This window comes from Seriola aureovittata, chromosome 9, assembly GCF_021018895.1.
Source record: "Seriola aureovittata isolate HTS-2021-v1 ecotype China chromosome 9, ASM2101889v1, whole genome shotgun sequence".
Classification (NCBI taxonomy): domain Eukaryota; kingdom Metazoa; phylum Chordata; class Actinopteri; order Carangiformes; family Carangidae; genus Seriola; species Seriola aureovittata.
Window position 1 is genome coordinate 20,269,769 of NC_079372.1, and position 20,621 is coordinate 20,290,389.

At 40.7% G+C, this 20,621-nt stretch overlaps 3 protein-coding genes across 4 annotated transcripts; 1 reads left to right on the forward strand and 2 right to left on the reverse strand.

Moving 5' to 3' along the window:
- Window positions 1-1,180: 1,180 nt before the first annotated feature.
- Window positions 1,181-5,305, reverse strand: mad2l2 (mitotic arrest deficient 2 like 2). Its single transcript, XM_056385654.1, has 9 exons — window positions 5,088-5,305; window positions 4,943-5,000; window positions 4,468-4,586; window positions 4,289-4,360; window positions 4,108-4,208; window positions 3,875-3,969; window positions 2,314-2,387; window positions 2,089-2,181; window positions 1,181-1,906 (listed from the first exon to the last, which is right to left on the reverse strand). Exons 2-9 carry the CDS (start codon window positions 4,980-4,982, stop codon window positions 1,868-1,870), a joined length of 633 nt encoding a protein of 210 aa, XP_056241629.1. The 5' UTR covers window positions 4,983-5,000; window positions 5,088-5,305; the 3' UTR covers window positions 1,181-1,867.
- A 1,652-nt stretch (window positions 5,306-6,957) lies between these two features.
- Window positions 6,958-12,516, forward strand: LOC130175253 (solute carrier family 25 member 45). The gene is made up of 7 exons (XM_056385621.1): window positions 6,958-7,065; window positions 7,493-7,549; window positions 7,673-7,716; window positions 7,799-7,870; window positions 7,974-8,162; window positions 10,136-10,370; window positions 10,997-12,516. The coding sequence occupies exons 2-7, from the start codon at window positions 7,513-7,515 to the stop codon at window positions 11,275-11,277; spliced, it is 858 nt and encodes a 285-aa protein (XP_056241596.1). The 5' UTR covers window positions 6,958-7,065; window positions 7,493-7,512; the 3' UTR covers window positions 11,278-12,516.
- LOC130175251 (solute carrier family 35 member E2A-like) lies at window positions 11,918-19,099 on the reverse strand. Of its 2 annotated transcripts, none has more exons than XM_056385619.1 (9): window positions 18,819-19,099; window positions 17,819-18,283; window positions 17,049-17,184; window positions 16,733-16,860; window positions 15,942-16,062; window positions 15,816-15,869; window positions 15,651-15,723; window positions 15,248-15,393; window positions 11,918-14,125 (listed from the first exon to the last, which is right to left on the reverse strand). In XM_056385619.1, the coding sequence occupies exons 2-9, from the start codon at window positions 18,096-18,098 to the stop codon at window positions 13,897-13,899; spliced, it is 1,167 nt and encodes a 388-aa protein (XP_056241594.1). In that variant the 5' UTR covers window positions 18,099-18,283; window positions 18,819-19,099; the 3' UTR covers window positions 11,918-13,896. The 2 variants fall into 2 exon arrangements, with proteins under 2 accessions (XP_056241594.1, XP_056241595.1); XM_056385620.1 differs by having other exon boundaries at window positions 17,819-18,305.
- Window positions 19,100-20,621: the final 1,522 nt, after the last annotated feature.

The window sequence follows — 20,621 nt, forward strand, 5'->3', positions numbered from 1 at the left end:
GTCTTACAAAACTTATATCTAACTGTACATACATTTATAGAATAGCAAGAATAATACTTCTTTATCAAACAAACTCCACCGTTGTCATGGTTGCCAATCCCTGCTTCTGTGTAGGTTTTGACTTACTGGTGTCATTGGTTTTAGGATCACTAGCGTCATTCTTCCTTTGTGGTTTTTGGAAGATCCGGCGGTGCAGGAGTAAGTGGTGCAGATGACTGAGCATCGAAAGTCCTGTTCATCAGTCTGGTGTCAGTTTCTGAATCCCCGACGGCTGCTTTGTTTCCTGCTGCAACACTGATTTCATTATGTTATTGTGAATCCAACACATGAAAGATTTTATTTCTTACAAACTGGTAACTGGGTATTTAATCCTTTTGATGAAGCTCATTGCCATGTGCTGATACTGCAGAAAAGTGTACTATTTCCTGTTTATGTGGGTATGAAAGCAAATCTGTCTCAGCAGAGTTTGACATATAAAAGCCTGTGAATTTTTTCTTTGTATTCAAATTTTGCATCTGAATTTTTTTTTTCTCTGAATTCAACTCTTTAAAAATTTCAGTAACTAATTTCACCGCTTTCAAAAATTCAAATCCCACATGTTCAAGTTCCTGTCAAGTTGTTAAAAACTCTTCTGGGATAAGCAATCAATTCTGTCTCAAACTGAACCAACATCCAGCCAATCAAGTTACGCTCCACTGGTCAATAGCTGAATTGACGGTGAGTTTTTCATTCTGAATTTGTGATAATTGAAAAACAAGTTCTTTTAAATTTCAAAATCTGGAGAGACAGATTTGCAGATTTCATGCTGCATGTTTCTTTAAGACGTTCACTCGCACTCCGATACGACCCTGAGCAGTGACATGATGTGTGAGAGAACCGGTTATAGTTTACCTACGAAGACAAAGAGCCACATTGTACCAGCACACAACCTCACAACAGAGCCATTGTTGAGTTTTTCATGTCACTTCTAACGTCTTTAAAAATGTTGTCTGTCTGTTCTGAACACCCAGTGTCTGCTACTTCCTTTCCAAGAACAAAAGAGGATGCATTTTATGTTTGCAGATTTTTCACAGTTAGCATGAGCATTAGCATTATTTCATATACATGAATGAATGAAGCTTATTACCACGGGTTATTCTACTAACATCTTTGTACAAACTATGACAGAATTTTCTTGTGCTGTTGCTTTAAAAAAGTTTTATGACAATTTAATAACTTTTTTTACATGTTAATTCACAATGTTACCAGCAGTAATAATCAAATGCAAATAACAACTTTGCATTTGTCACATAACAGTGGGAGGAAACATTACCAATGGTTACTGGAGACACCATGCACAGAACGGCTATGGCTCAGAGACCATCCTTCAAACAGAGCGAGGGAATATTTTTACAGTAAATTCAGTTAAACTGTCACAAGCCGTCTGTTGACTGAAGCTGCTGGTGGTTCATATTATATATTGTTAAAAAGGATTTACTTTTCTGTTTCACCTGTAATTTTATTGTCACAGTGCAACAACTACATTACGATTTTGATGATCATGTTACTCTAAAGATCTGCATTGAAAACAATAAAGCACAATACATGGCAATAAAAATAGAACCATATTCATTGTATATGTGTACGGGATGTGTTTAAACCATAGGCAGACAACAAGTGTCAGCCAGATGAAACAGTCCAGCCCAAACTGCAGCATCATGCACAGTAAGAACCTCACAAACAGATTCCACGAGGAACATCTCACTCTTTATAATCTCATGTGTTCAGTAAAACTCATCTTTCTTTCTGACTGTTGCGGCTCTGGCAGGCTGCATTTTGTACTTCGATCATGATTCAGCGTTGTTGCAGACTTCCTGCAGGGGGGGTGTTATGTTTTCTGGGCTCTCTCTTCCACATAGAGCTGCATCTGTAAAAGACAAAGAGAACAACCAAACATCAGTAAGAGTGGGGGAATTTGAATGTGAAATTAATGACAAGTCAACAAAACAAAATCACAGAATCAGTCAACACGTGTTAATCTGATCAATGGGATTAAAACTGATCAGATAAACGGATAAACTGATCAATGAGGTGGATGTTTCTGCTCACTTTCACTATGTCAGACGTCATGGTCTTCAGTGGGATGAGTCTGGGCTCCTGCATGTGGACTTCCTGCTCATCAGCAACTATCCATGGGAAATCCTGAAAGGGGGAAATGCCAAAAATTATAACATATTATTAGAACTTATTACGATGCTACTGATAAATAATCATGATGCCGAGTTAGTGAATCATGTTTTAATCTGTGGGGCGGCAGAGTTTTAAAATCCTCACCTTGATGACCTGGACCTTCTCCATGTTGCGTGTGGCGGCGTCTCTGGTATGTACTAATACTGTAAACGAACACCCTGTGACAAAAAAACAAGTCGAGTGTAAATGGGTGTAAATTATAATTTGTTATCTATTCCCTCCTGAATATCACTTACATGTCATATAATCTCCTTAACAACAAAGTCTTCGTCATTACAAGCTTAATTCTCTTTTAATTCTCCAGTCCCTCGGCTTTCAGTTCAAACAGCTTAAAGCAGTGATTTACTTCTTTGCAATTTTAGTAGGACTACAGCTTCTGAGGAGCTGTGTCAGGGATATGTGTGGGACCCAGGAGAATGTTACACCCTGAACTACATCTCACAGGCTTATCCTTCCTGCCAGGTTACACTTGAATCCTGCCTCCTTTGTCATGATTGACAGACATTAATTCCAACCACAGCCTGGTATTTTATGCTTTTAACCGATGTCCTATATCTGTTTTTCCTCTTTTATATTTCATCTGGTGTTTTTACTTGTGTTTTACTTGTTTTTATTTCATGTGTTAGATTTTAATTCTTTCATTTGATTTTATTCATTTTGATTGTGAAGCACTTTGTGACTAGTGTCTGGGAAAAGTGCTATACAGATAAACTTTGCTTGCTAACCTTACAACCATTGGCAACCTAAAGCATTTGAGTACCAGGGCTTGTTGGGGCACTACGACCTGGTGGGCTTGGTAACTTAAATGAACATTGAGATCAATTCAGTCCAAGCCCCTGTTCATACCTGCATTAACATGCGTTTCGGGTGATCCGATCGCAAGTGGACAACTCTTAGTATGTAATTTCACACCTGGCATTTGAATGCGTCTCCTCATGCGTCTTGAATCTTGATTGGATCTCACTTCCTGCTTTATATGCAAATAAACATGTAAGTGTTGTTGTTTTAAGCCAATCTGACTATGACAGATGAGTCTGTTGTCAATATGAGTGAGTGAGAGAAAGAGAGAGCGGGGCAGAGAGGGGCTGAGCGAATCATTGCACTGTGAACAGCTCTACAATAGAAGTAAAATATTTAATATAAATATAAAATATGAATATTTTCAGTTTGTTATGAAACTGTGGTGGGACTATTCAGACTGTGGAAAAGGACGTCAATAGAGTAGTTGGTCCAGACCACCTCTGGATGTGGTGAGTGATCGGCTCTGAAGTGTGTCCTCAATGCGTTCACGCCTGAACTTAAAGCTGACCACTTGTGACTGGATGACCTGAGACTCATGGTAATACCGGGTCTGAACAGGGCCTAAGTTTATTTTATTCAGGGAGCATGTGCATATTCATGCATGAGGAGATGTGACAAGTTACATGGGCTCTGTCAAACACAGGTGTAACTAGCGAACCATCATTAATGTTGTAAATATCAACATAAAAGATGCAACTGTATCAGAGTTTCCAGAGTTAAATCCATCATAAAATGTCAGGAATTAGACCAGATCCTTTTCTTTTATTTAGGAGTATGACATGGATGTCATGCGTTTGTATATGTAGCTGTAGTGAACTGTTAATGTAATCATCCATGATGTTACCTGGTGGGTTATTATTTAAAACAGCATCACACACACTGATCTTCAGGATGAACGCCCTCAACAGCTGCTCCACATGTGACAGCAATGTGTCGGAGCTGTAAAGACAAAACCACAGTTAGTGAATATAATCACACTAATATCATATCACAAAACAGGCGCGTTACTTTTGCAGCAGTATGTCAAGGATATATAATATATCTATTTTCATTTCTTTAAAGTAATAAGGGAAAAACCTGATGGACAGCAGTGGAGGTTGGGAAATCTCAAACACAAATCTCTCTACTGGATGATGCTCTTTGTCCATGATGACCACCACCACCTTCTCTGCATCATTCTGGGAAGGAAATGGTAGACTTCAGCACAGGTGATACATGTTACCATATATTAACCCGTTAGCTTCAGGCAATTTCTTACCTTCTCAATGAGCGGCTTTACACAGTGTAGTGTATCCTGGATATACTGATTCAGCTCTGGGTGACATGACATCTAGAAATACACACACCAAAGACAGAAGACCAGTATTAGAAATATTAATAGACACGAACTCCTACAAAATGTGAGCATATAAAGATTACACATTTATTGATCTGTACCTGCACAGGTACGTTGTATTTCTTTTTCTTTTGAAATATTCCAGAGGGATAAACTTCACGGACATACAGGATGAGATGAATAGCGACCTCCAGGAACTCACACAGGATGTCAGCAACCACTGAAAAGAGACGACTCCATTGGGCAATGTGATATTTCATGCATTCCTTTTGTTCTTGAATTGAGAGAAAGTCAAACCAAACTCAATGCAAATATCCGGCAATTTTGTTTTTCCCTATTAGCTCACATGTAATGACAAGAAACACAGGGCGACAGGATAATAGCTTATAGAGAAATACAACCGCTGATATATATTAAACTGTCTGTGTAAATGGGTCATTTCCTTGGCGATGTCAAATTTAACTGCCATAAATATATATCAACAAAATTTTGTCGAGCCCTTCATTTAACAAATCAGGGCTGGACACAGCTAGAGGAATGATGCTTGACCACTTCTTGATGGTTTGGTTGACTTACCTTGTCCAAAATTTAGGTCTTGCCTTGTAAGAGTTGTCATGTTTTTCTTCCCCAGAAACTGTAAAAAGAAAGAAATAGCTAATTTTCTAGCTGGCTCAAGCAGCAGTCTGTCAAGCCCTCATTTTCTATTTAAGGCTGTTTTTACTTCCTCGATGTTGTTTTTCTGTCGCTGCCTGGCACGATGTCAACCCAAGGGAAAAGAGAAGTAAACGTTCAGTTTTTACAAAGATGCTACAAAAATGCTGAGGTAGATTTTAAAATGAACTAAAGATTTAATACAGTTCACGACCCGAAACCCGAGTTTTCGACCGTTAGCTTAGCTAACTCATAGCTTCACCGCGCAGCACATAGACGTCAGTCGTTGTTTACAAGCTGTTTGGAGTCCACTAGTGATGACGTCGACATTTTGCATTCTGTCGATTATGATAAAACGTTTACCCTATGTAGTAGAAATATATATTTAAAATATTAATATATATATATTTTTTAATTAGTTATTAATTTATTTTTAATTTGTGTGTTTTGATTTGCGCTTTATTTTGTATTTCTAATGTGATGATTAATTTAAAAAGAAAAAGAAAAAAGAATCTTTTGTGTTTTACAATTATAATTTTTTCCACTGATGTTTTGTTAAGAGGTAGAGAAATATATTCGGAGCATAATCATTTGATATGATATTGACACTTGATAGTGACTGAGGCTTGACTGATGTGAAAATTAAAGATTGATTGTGACTTTTTATACATCGTTGTATTTCTTCCAGTAATATAGTACACTGAATGACAGGCAGATCCATGAGCATTAAAACGGGTACATTTTTCTGTTATGGCTCCACTCAAGATTGAATTGTATCAGTGAGGTTACTGTGAACAGTGTATGAATCCTTGCCCCTTTTTTACAGTCCCCAATTTTAGGACAATGCAGTAGGATAATGATCCAAAATAAAACAGAAAAGGTAACCGAGGAGTTTTCAAAGCGAGACAGAGGAATGTGCTTGACTGAACAAGTCTGTCAGCTGATCTCAAACTCCCTGACCTGCAGAACCAGACCAGGGAAACAAACAACAAAAAAATAGCAGACGGTTCATTTCTTGAAGTATACAGGCAACAGGATGACCTTCTCACTATCCCAATACTCATGCACTGCACACGCTATACTCAGATGCTTTGTAAAAGCGGGGCAGGGCATCCCAACCCTCAACTCGGTGGACACACATGTAAAGGACATTGACATGAGACGTGTTGTGCAAGAAGCAGTGATTGGTGCACAGCTCTCTAGAGATTAGAAAAGCTGTCAGGGAATCAGTCGATCGTGTTTATTTACTACTTTTAACTCTTGAAACAAAAGGAGACTTCGCAGCAAAAGTCAAAACAATCGAATGAGATTAGCGGAAATCATACGATTTTCCTTCAAAATAAAACCACACACATCTGGAAGAAGGGAATATGTGTAAAAAATAAAATACATATGTAGCCTCCTAATGGTGCCCAGTACTATATAGCCTGACCTTAAATCATGTAAGTATGTCCAATAAAAAACACTCTATTACTAGCTACTGCTGTCACTAGCACTACTAGGCTGTTTAGCCTACATACATTTTTTCCATGTTCTCAAAGTTATGAAGGACGAAAAATTACACAAGTATGAATAAATAAATACATGTATAAATACATAAATAAATGAATACATGTAAAAATGCAAAAAAATTAATACATGAATAAATCTTGAAATGCATAAATACACAAACAAATAAATACATGTAAAAATACAGAAATAGCATTTTCTTTATTACCAAAATGTTTTTATATTGCATTTTTTCATGTATTTAACTATCTATTCCAGCATTCATTTATGTATTTATTTATACTTATACCATTTTCGTACTTCATACTAAATTGTGTTTAGTTTAGTTCAATGATTTAGACAAACTTGTAGGTCAAGGTGGCTTTTATTTTGAAAGGGCCGCCATTCAAACAGGAAACGTTGCCTTTTAAATGGCCATTGACGTGACTGGCTGCAGAACCACAGATCACTACTGAGCCGTGATACTGGAGTAAAAAGGCGATAAGGTTTACACCGAGCAGGACGAAGATGTTCAAACAATGAGGTGATTTTTACGAAAGGTAAGCTAGCTTGTTGACGATAACAAACCTTTTTTTTTTTACATGATATAATCCCAGAAATACACTGTATGATAAGGTAATGTAATTATGTAACGGGTTTTTACACACTGTTTATGTTTTAGCTATCATTGCACAAGCTAAATACAACCCGACCTAAAGCCAAATGATGAGATGTGTAAAGTTCATCAGTCATTTAATGTTAAATCCTCTGAACAATAGGCTTTTTAAAACAGGATTTTTCCATCACCTTGGACCTTAATTTGATGTAAATATTCACCTAACCCATATCTAACTGTCAGTCATGTATTAATCGCCGTTTGCAGTGAGACTATGGTCTGTTCGCTTTATAGCAGCTGTAAAGTGTCTAAAAGCCTCAGTGCATTATCTTTTTTTTATGACAGTTCAGACACATTGCTCTTCTTTGCAGGTTGTGAAATTGTGCAAGCCATGCCTTTTTTGGAATTCATAGCTGGCAGCATTTCAGGTAAAAACGACACATTTATGCCAGAATAGAGAAATTATATACAGTAGTATTTGTGGTATAGTAGTGCAGTAGTTGTTATACATGTGGAGGAATAACATTTCCTTGTGTGTTATTGTATTGTAGGTGCAGTGGGACTGGCAGTTGGACATCCATTAGACACCGTGAAGGTTGCATGACACACTGAAATCCATAAACATGACTAAATGCATCAAACCCACCTTTTTCTGACACCTTGTGTTTCATCTGCAGGTGCGCCTGCAGGCCCAGTCTGCGTATAAAGGGATACTTCACTGCGTGACTAAAACTTACGCTCATGAAGGGGTGGGTGTCATGTCCAATTAAAAATTGTTTACACCAAATATCACTGCGTCAATTACCAAAAGACTCACACTTTATTTGTTTGTTGTACTTTTTATTATATCAGCTCCATGGATTCTTCAAGGGCATGGCGTTTCCGGTGCTGACCACGGGCCTCACCAACTCAATTGTCTTTGGCTCTTACAGTAACGCCTTAGATTACCTCACTCAGTCTCAGCGCAGTGACCGCAGTGAAGGCAAACCGGCCTCTGCTGCACAGGTCTTCACTGCTGGCTGCTTCTCAGGTCTGGTGCAGGTAAGAACACCTGACGGTCACTGGCTGGTTTCATCCAAAGCAAAGCTTGCTGGGCAAATTATTTCTAAACTACTTCTAAGCTATTATTTAGTTTCATTTAGCATGCATGTTCCCCACCTGCTACGGGCCAGTTGTATAGTGGAAAAAAAATAAAGATTGAAAGTGTTAAGTTCAACTGGTCTCTTGCCCTAGAGGTTGCAATGTTCACTACAGCCCACAGAAGAAAAGTCTGGGTCAGAGCGGGGTTAAGAATGTGAAATTTGACCTGAGCCAGGCAGCAGAGGAGAGACCAAAGGTTAGTGAAAAAGTGAAGTAATCAAGCATGTAAAGTTTGACAATTATTATGTTCAAGTGGAGCTTTAACCTGATGCTCATGCCCAAGTGTAACACAGGCTGAAACAACAGGATTCTTCTAGTAGTTTTTAACATCACTACATGAAGATGGAGGTGAAGGGTCACATACTCACTAACATCATTAGGATTCATCCCAATCTTTAGTCTCACAGATTCTTTATCATGGACTGACGTGTTGGTCAATAATTAATTCTTCCCTGATTGTGCGGGAGGAAAGGTCACGGGGTCACCAACATCATGAGGAGTCACCCTCAGTGGGTCAAGAATACCTGATCCAAATCTGATGACAGTCAGTAGTTGCAGTGTTTTTATGTGACCACCAGGAGGCCTCCAAGAGGTCCTAGCCAAGAGTTTCCACTTATTCACAACACTGCTCACTCAGCAACTGTCACTAAGGAAGAGAGAGAGCACACATTGACACACTGATGATACACCGGGGGCAATTTGGGGTTCAAGGACTGGAGGAGCTGGGGACCGAACCACCGACCTTCCGACTCACAGCCACAGCCACAAAGTATTGGCTTTGGGGGCCTATAGTTCTGCCTGGACACTTTCTGACATTATCAACTAATGCAAACTGCAGCTTCTGTCAACTACAGTACAGTATGTGTTTGATAGTGGTTGATATATTTATCCCAATTAAAAACTTACACATATATATTCAGTCTGTTTCACCGACCACGCTGTGCAGTATTATTTCTAGTTCAAATGAAGTTGACTGGTGTGGCATCTCGAGAGAGCAGATATGGTTTAATAATGTACCTGAATAGTAACTTCTACTGTCATCAGAACACTTGTATTTACAGGATAAGCATGGTATCATTCTGTTTCCTACTGAAGATTTATATTTTTAAAACAATTTCTTCTGTGTTTTATTTGAAGTGTTGATCCATAAGAAGATATATTTGTGGTTTTAAGAACCAAAAACCATCTCAGTGTAGTTTTACATCTCCTCTCTCAGGCTTCTCTCTGGAGCTCTAGTAACAACAGGTCGGTGAGCCAATCAGAAGAGAGGAGGCTCTGCGCCTCTCTTCTGATTGATTGACTGTTTTCTGAGTGATACAATAAAAATATAGCAGATGTCAGGTCCAGGTGGGCGGGGCTCGGGGCACTGCTTTGTTGTGACATCACAAAGTTCCAGAAGTCCTGACGGCTGGTTTTAAGGCTCAGTTTCTGAATTCAGGCTGTGTGCATTTCTCTGTGGACTGAGGCTGATACTTTCACAGTATTAATAGCAGCTGGGCATTGTGATATCCAGCAAAAACAGGAGCAAGTGGTGCATTTGGGGACTATTTACAGCTCCAGATTAATGGACATTCAGTGTGCGGATGAGTATTTACAGCAGCTGGATGGTGTGTATTTGTGGTAAGGAAAAAAACATGTCACCAAGTCCAACAGTTTTTGGACAATAATGCAAATCTATAAAACAGAAATGAGTTATACACGTGTTGTCTGTACTGATGGTAGGATCAGTTCGTTGTTGGTCACCAGCCTTATCCTTTAAAGTGATATGATTTTAAAAGCTTGGTCTCGTTAATCTTTCAAAATACAAAATCCTAATGGGTTGAACAGTTTCAACAGTTTGGATGGACTGACCCTGTAACGCGATCTACTTCCAGGTGTCTGTCTGTGCACCCATTGACCTGGTGAAGGTGCGTCTGCAGGGTCAAACGACCGCTGACCGCTACCGTGGACCCCTTCACTGTCTCGCCGTGATCCTGAAGGAGGAAGGGCCCCGGGGTCTGTTCAGAGGGGGGCTGGCCCTCGCCCTGAGGGATGTCCCCTGCTATGGACTCTACTTTCTGCCTTATGAGGTCACTCGAAAGGCTTTGACAGAGAGCGGCCAACAGCCAGGTCAGTTACAGAGCCTCAGATTAACAACGCTCAGTCCAAATGTAATCAGGGTGGTCTGTGAGGTTTGGAAGCTCATTTCTGTTCTGGAAAAAGTATTTTCATTGTAATGTAAAATTTAAGACTTTCACTAAGTCAAAAAGACAGTACGTAAAAATGATAAATTTAATGTGTGTAAATGTGAATTACAATCTTATAATTTTGATATAGGAAATTTCATCATTTTAAAAAGTCTTAATTCTGACTTAATAGCTCATAATTCTAATTTACCATGAGGATATTTTTGATATTCCTATCATTCTATTTCTATCATTCTTTTTTCTTTTCCTGGCAGAAATTCACTTCTGTATAAAAGATACCGAAAATATTTTTAAAACTACAATCGCTGAACATCAAGATGTCACAGTGAAGTTGACATTTGACCCTTTGGATATAAAATGTCATCACTTCATTTGATCCTTATAGACATTTGAGATAAATGATATCACTGTGACCTTGACCTTTGACCTTTGATCACCAAATCTAATCAGTTCTTCTTTGGGTCCTAATGAAGGTTTTTGTCCAGGGTTCATTTAATCCACAGTAATCTTTCTGATTTCAAAGGTTAACTGCTAAACTTCTGTCCTCAGGCACGTTTGCAATATTGATGGCGGGGGGCGTGGCGGGCGTGGTGACCTGGGCCTTCGCCACGCCCATGGACGTGGTTAAAGCCCGGCTCCAGATGTCGGGGGCCGGCGGCCGGGAGTACAGCGGGGTCCTCCACTGCATGAGAGTGAGCGTGAGGGAGGAGGGAGTGAGGGTCTTCTTCAAAGGCCTCCTGCTGAACAGCCTGAGGGCGTTCCCCGTCAACGCCGTCACCTTCCTCAGCTACGAGACTCTGATGAAGATTTTCTGTCCACCGACGAGATGACGTCACTCCTGATAGTGAAGGGATGCGCTCGCGAGATCTTCCCACACGGTCTGGAGATTTGGCTGCAGGTCGGATATTCTCAGGGTCACTTTGAGCTTTTCAAAGTAGGTCAACTCTCACCTGACTCGTGTCAAGAGACCTGAACACGTTTGAAGACCAGTGAGGAGGAAGTCTTTGGTGACGTGAGCTGCTGTGATGGATGATGTCAGTTTTAAGCAGCTCATAGTTACTGGAACCCAAATGCATTTCACTTCCATAAAATGTGAATGTAAACATTATAATGTTGTTGCATGTGAGAATTCTTCATATTCTACATGTTAGTCACTATAGGTTTATTTTTTATTTCAAAACATTTTATTGACATCAGCTGGACACAAACACTAAATGATTTCCTAATAAATAAATAATATAAAGAAAGAATTTGATTTAATTGCAGGCCTCATATAAACAATGAATAATGAAGGCCATGAGATGTGGCTGAAAGTAATCTAGAAGCAGCTATAATCAATATTTTTACACTAACAATGAATCGAATGACGGACTTTAACATGAAAAGGGTTACTCATAATGAAGGATTCAAGATGTGCATGTAAATCACTGTCTGACCACTGAAAATACAAAACACACTTTCACAAGCTGCTCAAGAGAAAATACTTTTATTTTCTGTTCATCATCACATCCTCACTCAGGAGTTACATCACTGATGATTTTTTACATCCGATTTGCACGTTCCCAAACATACAGTTAATTAGTGCTCTGTCCGACCTCAGCACCTTTACTGACGCTCCGTGTGTTTGAACTTCAAAAGACTTCATGTGGAAGATTAGTGTAAAAAACATATATTCATACAGTATCAAGATTAAATCAACGGCGCCCTCCTGGTTCTTATGAAGGCTTCAACAAAAAACTATTTCTCAGACAATTACAGGAAATAGCCACAAAGAATGAACATGTTTATTATGTAAATTTAAATAATGTTCAAGTCGGACTAGCAAACACAAACCAAAACAAAAACTTAGAGAACATCTTGAGATGGAATCAAACCGTGACCCAACTGGCCTTAATCTTGATCTGAACCACACACCTGTAAAGTTTAGTGACTGTATCTTGCACACATATAAACGCCTGTGTGGTTATCACACACACACACACACACACACACACACACACACACACACACACACACACACACACACACACACACACACACACACACACACACACACACACACACACACACACACACACACACACACACACACACACACACACACACACACACACACAGCAATATCAGCGACGTCGTCACGGCTGATAAACACATGTAGCTGTCAGACACCTGGTGGGAAAGATGTCTGGACACGACATTAGCGGAGCACAGAGACGCTCAGAATAAGACTCACATACATATTCAATTATTGGCACTGTGCAGCTGTTTTTGGCAACATGTTAAAATGGCACTGATGTGTTTTTAATGGAAGAAAGAAATCTGTGGAAGAAGCTTTGTTTTAAAGTAGCTACAAGATTAAATCCTACAAGTCTAAACTTGACATTTGTAATGTTGCTAAGAATCCCTCTTTGCACAGGAAGCAAATGCAAACACCTGCAGTAAGTACAGTAAGTCAAATTGTTTTTTTTTGTCAACACTGATGGATGCTTGTAACAGTTTGTTTATTAAATTTAACGCCCACCTTCTTATTTTACTGACGTGAGGTTTGTTTAAAACCTCTTTGATCGTCTGAGCTACAAAAACAAAACTCAAATTTTTCTTCAAGATTACAAACGTGAAACAAACAGCACCTCGTCCATACATCCACATACTACATGTTCTCTGAGCCTCTGTTTCCTGATTAGCTTCCAGGGCTGCTATCCCAGCATGCACTGGGGGTGATTCTGTTTACAAAGAAAAAACAAAAAGAAAACACAAGTACATGAATTCCTACATACACGCACAACTACTGATGATCAGAGATGAGCATTCGTAGAATGCAGCATGTGACTTTCACATGTTCCACACATTGTTTAATAAAAGTGTGTCAGTTGGTCAGTCTGAGCTCCGAACAGCTTCATGTCTCAGGCACCTGTGCCCTGTTCACATCTTCTATTCAGATGCAATTGAGAGAAATTTTACACCGTAGGTTCTTCACCTTCGCAAGTTAAAATCTTTTACCGCTTCGACGCTCCACAGATATGCACGACGACATTCAGCAGCTGCTTTACCACAGATGAGACACTGGAATGCAGAAGTAAGACAAAAAAGCTTACAGAAGTCACTTCCTTCAAAAAGCTGAAGGACGCCCTGAGCTTCACCGTTTACTGACCAATATGAGACAAAGCAGAGGATCAAGGAAGATTAAAGTGTAATTAAAGTCATCAGGACAAAAAAAACCAAAAACAAACACTAAATACTGTTCCACAGGACGAGTGACGGCTCGGTCGAACAGACACCGACCTTTACCGAACCTCTCACTAACGTTAGCTTCACGCTCTACACTGAACAGAACCTGGATCCTCAAATATCCAGCCCTCCCGTCTGGACATCCCGAGGTAAGGAAACAGAACTCTTTCACTACCTTGATCCCATGTCAAGCAGCATGTTTAGTCTTTAGTGCCGAGTCCTCAGTGGGACTGAGGAGCCTGAAAGTCCTGGTCCTGCAGCAGGGATTTGTGGTTGTGCTCAGCAGCCATGGCCTGTAGGGTTTTCCTCTGGATCTGCCGGGCCTTGTTGTACAAGAAAACCCCGACGAACACGAGGGCGGTGCCGGTGGCGCTGAGGATGGTGATCTGGTTACTGAACACGATGATGCTCAGCCACACCGACAGGGCGTGTTTGACAGTGCTGGCGACGCTGAGGGAGAGATGAGGTTTGTTATTGTAGGTGTCAAAGTCAAATTAATCCAGTTCGCGGCCTGGATGAGATTGTGACCCATTATTAGACACGTGGTTTAATCGCTGAACACACTCCCATTATAAACCTGTTAATCTAGCTACATTCACACAGTAATAAGCTCCACATTATGAGTCTGTCTGAGTCCCAGCTCCTCCAAACAGTCAATTACTGTATGTGGCTGCAACTCAGATTATGGAGAATGCAGCCAGAGTGAAGGGGTTGAGTTTCTGTTTGACTTTACATTAGAATCCAACACTGTGAGCCTGTGATGTGCTGTGTTTGTTTGACCTTTTGTAAGTTTGCATTCTGACTATACAGCAAAATAATAAACATTAAAAACATTTTGTAACTCCACTTGCCACCACTGAAGTTTGCTGAATTAGCTATTAGCATCTCCTGTTTGCAAAGTTCCTACGGAGAAACTGTCAACTGTCGCTGGATTTCTCTGATACTGAAGAAAAGTTAAAAACCTGATGATGATTCTCAGACGAGTTCTGGAGTTGAACAGTAAGTAAGTAAAGTGTATTTGTGTGGCACCTTTCACAGATCCAAACAAAGACAAGGAAAGAGGTCACTTAAAAAAATGGAGCAGTTGTTCAGACAAAAGGCAGCGTAGATATCGGCCTATAATTAAGAGGCAGGGTGCGGCTTGTTTTTTTTTAAATGATAGCTGAACTATAGCATGTTTATAAAAGGTAGGGACAGAGTTGGTTTAAAGGGAGAGATTGTGCTGTTGCTTCTTTGTAGAGCTGGACACAGGACGGCACAGAGCTGCTGCAGCGTGAGTGTGTCAGGACTGGACGCACTGGTCAGTCACAATATTTAATCAACTTGCCACAAGTATATTCTGATCCCGTGTGAAGCTCTGCGCCATTATAATAACATTATAATGGCAATCCACAAGAGTGCAAGGAGCTGTTTACTAGTTTGTTGGTTTTTCTGTTATTCATTCATGTGTTCTGAGTTGGATTACTTTAATTAATTTGTTTTATTTAGCCCGTTAAAATAGAGCCCGCGCTAATCAGCTTCAGTTCACATTAAGACCCTCTGTCACACACTCGTTTTGTGCCCGTTGCCTACCTGAAAGTAACGGGGGAGATGCGTCCCATGAGAGCGTAGGCGGTGACACTCTGCAGGTGGAACAGGCCGCCGTCGAAGAGCAGCAGCAGGATGATGTCCTGGCTGAAGATGAAGCTCTGCCTGCTCTTCCCAGTCAGTGGAATGTCCTGAAAACACAGACAGCCATCAACATCAACACTACACCTGCTGCATCAACCCCCGACCTTCAGCCCTGCCACAGTCTGGATTTTAAATAATTAACTATTGACAAATGTGTTGTTACTTAATCGTCTAATATCTGACAGAAGAGGATGTGCAATTAATCCCACACGTGACTACAGCCTTTACCTACAGTATGTGCCTTCATTAAACTGACCTAGCTCTAACAATAATTCAACACAACAATAATTATGCGTTGACCTACCAAGAGAAACACCCAGGCAGGTATGAGCATGATGACAGCTGCTGCACTGGTGTAGAACTGCAGCTCTGGGGGGCTGAAAGAAGTCAGTGAGATAATGAATGAGTTTTTATAACACAGGAATGTTTCACTTCACAGTTATAAATAGAAAGTGTCGCAGTCTCTCACCTGAACTTGTACGTGTCTCCGCTGAGCAGTTTTTTGGAGAATACGTTCTGCAAACTGAGACCAGAGATAAAGGGTTAGAGAAAGCATCACTCTGCTGTGGAACAGCTGTGTTGAGCGCTGCAGTACCAGTCCATGATGTTGGTGGAGAGAGCGGCGGAGAAGCCGAGCATGTTGAAGCTGATCTCCGTGGCTGTGCAGAGGGCCAGGCCGGCCATGACGGGGAACAGGGACAGGTTCACCCACAGCCCTGCAGATTGATGAACAAACAGGACGCGCAATGAGACGAGTCACTGCAGCAAAGCAGAGTTAAATTCACGGCTCCAAAGAGACCAATCAATAATTTATCTAACAAAGATGGAACCTAAACCCGAAAGATATGCAAAGAAATCATATTGCAATTATTATTTGGATTTCAATTGAAATGATCATTTTTGCATTTTCTTATTTCACTGAAAATGTTGCTTTCACCAAACAAACATGTTCTCGGAGCGTCTCCTGTAACACCACAACACTCATGGTGCTAACAATGCACAACAATGTCATGACACATTTCACCTTTACAAAAATTATAAAGCTTTTGTTTTTTGAGCTTTATCAAATGTTTTACTGACTGTCGTTGTTTTTTATTATCGTTATCAGTAATTTTGTTATTTTCTTGTTCCCTATTTCGTCTTCTTTTAATTCATATTATTGTTTTGCATTATGATGTCATGTTTACTTGAGAGGACCCTAGATAAACTGCAGCTCCTTTGGATATTGCACTTGGCCATATTGCGATTTTGCTTATATTTTGATATTTTGCAGCCATTCACATTGTTTCAGTCATGAATCTGCAGAGTTTTATACATCAGGCCCCTGAGTTTCCTGACCTTTCACACCCGGGCCCCTCAGACAGGCATGCGTCAGTTTGTATCTACCTGTGTACTCCCCGAGGATCAGCCTGGACATGATGACGGTGAAGATCGGCGCTGAGCTCTTCACCGTCTCTGCAAACGACACCGCCACGTTCTTCAGGCTCACCAAGCCCAGAACCACCGTGGTGAACCTGAGAAACATGATGTCAGAACTGGTGTAAAATCCTTTTTGAAGTTACTTTCTTAGAAGCTACTCGGTAACTTTCTAATTTGGGTTGAACCAGTGAAAAAAACACAAGTAAAACCCCGAGTAGCTGTTATTTAGACATGCATATATAAAGAAACATGTGTTGAAAATTAGTTATTTGAGGGAACCTACCTCATGAGTCCCACAAATAACATGATCATGACGAAGTTGGGGGGGTACTCGGCTCTGGACTTGTGCTGGTACAGGCAACAGGGGACAAACATCTTGAGGCAGCCGATGACTGTGGTGGAAAGCATCTGAATAGCACCTGTGGAGCACATGAGGCACGACAAAGCAGAGCTACAGCAACAACAACAAAAAAACCCTGCAGCATGAATGTCAAACAAATTTCTTGAGCTGCCTGAACTGCAGCTGTAACCTAATATTTATCTTTGCCATATGTTTCCACAGCTAGGCCGGCGCAGGCAGAAGATCAACATGTTTGTCCAATTATCTACAGCAACAGTCAAACAACAAACTTGCAGGACATGGAAGAGATTTACAACATCATCTTCAGATCACCTTAAAACTGTTGCTTTAATGACAAATATGTTGTTGGAAAAGTCAGATTCAGAAGGAAAACTGTCTTTTTTGCGTTACAATTTTTGGCATCTGGCAGGAAGTTCTGGGCGCTGAGGTGTCCCTGAATGCACCAGAAGTTTCTTCCCGATTGTGTCTTCTGATATCTGCACTACCAGTTATGTAGTGCAATTGTCCTGTGCAGGTTTCATGTCTCTGCAAGTTGTGCCTGGAAGGAGGTCAACCCCATGACTCATCACATGCTCAACGGTAACAACATGTAATGTAATATACAGTAAACAAACATGCAAAGCAATAACTAAGTTTCATAGCTTGTTCAGTGAAGTTAATATTTGTAGCAGGGGTATTGAACATCTCCTTACCCAGCATGCTCGGCTCCCCCTCCAACAGTGACAGGATGTACTTGTTGAGGAAGAGGGTGCAGAAGCTGAAGAAGTACCAGAGGCCCAGGTAGGTCATGGAGCGCCAGTTCCACACGCCGGACTCCGCCTCAATCACCGTGGTCTCCGTGACCGTGATCTTCAGCACCTGTTCCCCCGGCAGGCTCTCGCTGCGGGCCAGCACCACTCGCTCCTGCCGGGTGGCAAAGGGTGACAGGAAGCGCCACAGCGGCTGCCAGACAGAGTGCCTGCCGCCAGGCATCACGCCTGCCCGCCTGAGGGGACCTCAGGAGCCCCGACAGGTGGGTGACAAGAGGGGAGATGAGGAGGTGGATGAAGCTTTTAAAAGGTTACTCCATCTTCTGATTGGTCCTGCACTTGATCAGTCTTGTCAGGTGTGCAGTGGCTGCTTGGAATGTTTTCAGGACAGGTTTTCTGCTGCAGCAGCTGGAAAGAAAAAAATCCTCTTCTGTCAGGTGAGAGGAAAACAAGAGGGATGGAAGTCATGCTCAAAAGGCAGTTAGTAACAGTCATCTACCTGTTACAGTTTATCAATATAATGTGTTTTGTCACATGCAGTCACAATTACTTCTTTGCCATTCACTATGTTTATTATTATTGTTTGTATTTAATTACATTTACTGTATACTGCATTGATGCTGCCTGCAAACATCAAATTTTAAACACAGCAGAGCTCCTCGCATGAAAGAGCAGTGGTCTGGCAGAGTGCAGACGGAGGGTAAAAGGTGAACAGAACCAAACGAGAACCTCAACAAATGTTCACATAAATGTACATAAATGTGCTCTAACTGATAAATTTAGGAGTAAATCATTAGAAGAAGCCCAGATGCATCGTTACCGTCAAACAGACAGATATCATAGTTAAGTTTGGTGTGGCTAGCTTCCCCTGGTGAGAGCACAGGGAGCCACAGGACAAGGTGCAAACTCTAAATGTGATCGTATCAAGAAGACGGACTCTTACCTCTGAGTGTTGATAATGGAAAAATAAACCAAACGAGATAGCGACGAGTATTATAAAAGGAGGAAGTTGCACATTGACGTTAGCTAGCCGCTTTTTGTTTGCGGCAACACTGGATACAAATGAGTTGAAGCTAACAAGCCAGCAGTGATGCTTGCCATAGTCAACAACATGAGGGCGTGTTGAATGAGACTAAGTCTAAAATACACAAACGTGCACCTTTCTGTCTGGGTTACCCGTAACTGTGCACCTGACTTTGAGACGTGGCTGCTAGCAATCACTGCGCAGTGTCAAGCTAGCCGAAACAGCTAGCTACAAGTTAAACCCTTCAAAAATAAAACCTCACTCTGCGAATTTATTTCAATACTAAACCCAATGGCTGATGAGTTCAAGCTTATATTATCGTGATGATTTGCCATCACATTGACATTACATATTATTGTTCATTCTACGAGTCGTTTAATCCTAATGAATTACATTTCGTCTGAATCAAAAGAAAAGATGCTTTTATTTTTTAAGACACAGCCGCCGTGTTTCCGGTAGGACTTATTCGAACTTGACGCAGCTGCCACGAGACAAAATAGATGATGCATTCAAGATCTTCACGTAAGTTTTCTGTTGAGTGTAACATGTTTGAAATAAATTATCTGATTTGAAACTTATATGTACCGGTAAAATCTCACATCAATAAAAATAATAAGACGTGGAGGGGCGCTGTATGTAGTGTTGTAGTTCCCAGCTGTGACCAGGAGGGGGAGGTAAATACATAAGAGTCTAAATCATAAGCCTACAACGGCTTGGTGACATGTAAGATTGTTGATACTGATACAGGCCTTTTTTTTGTTTGTTTTGTTTTGGGTTTTTTTGAGCTGGTCGAGGTGTAGCTGCAATTACAATCTGGAGAAAGAAATTCAAAAGAGCACCTGTTGCCATTGTCAGAAATTATTGTTCCACTTACTCCACCCTCCTAATTACCCACTAACTTTCCCTTATATGAATATGGTTGCAGAGCTGTTCAGAGCTCCCTTATCTCTCTCAAGTCCCATTGACCTGAATGGCAGAGACCTGGTCTGAACAAAAAGGGAGGTTGTTCCTGAAGTAAACTTCAAGACCCATCAAACCTGTTGAGTTAGATTATTTCTCTTTACTTTCTGCACAGTGATTCACTATGAGATTATCCAACCTCTTTTGCACTTGTTGTTCACACGACTGTATTTACAGGGTAAGGTTGAGACCTTACTTTATTATAGAGAGTAACCCAACAGTTCCCACAAAGAGCAAGCACTTGCCGACGGGGGGGACTCCCTTTTAACAGGAAGAAACCTCCAACAGAACTGGGCTCAGGGTGGGTGGACATCTGCCTTGAACAGTTAGGTTCTTTTTTTGGATGGGTGGTGGGGTTTATGAATTGACATTTCTTATTCTGTGCCCCATATTTGTGAACATGCTGCACCCTCCTCTAAAGTTAGAAACCAAAGGGAGAACCTTAAAATGTGCAATGTCATCGCTGTTTGCTCTATAACAATGACTGAGGCTCTGATGCTGTGAGGCCTTAAAATGTTTGTCTAATTTCTCACACCAAAATGAGTGTTTTATATCTTAAACCTTATGTCCAATTTAAAATTTGGATGAGACCTGTTAGTGGTTAGTGAGGTAACGCATTTCTCACAATAGCTCAAAGTAATTTCAGCTTTATAACTTCAGTAGCCTGATGAAACAAGCCTTTGGCTTTTTTAGAATATGACATTTGCAAGTTTATACCTACATTTGTTTTTGTTTTTTTACTGTATTAGTTCATAATTTGCA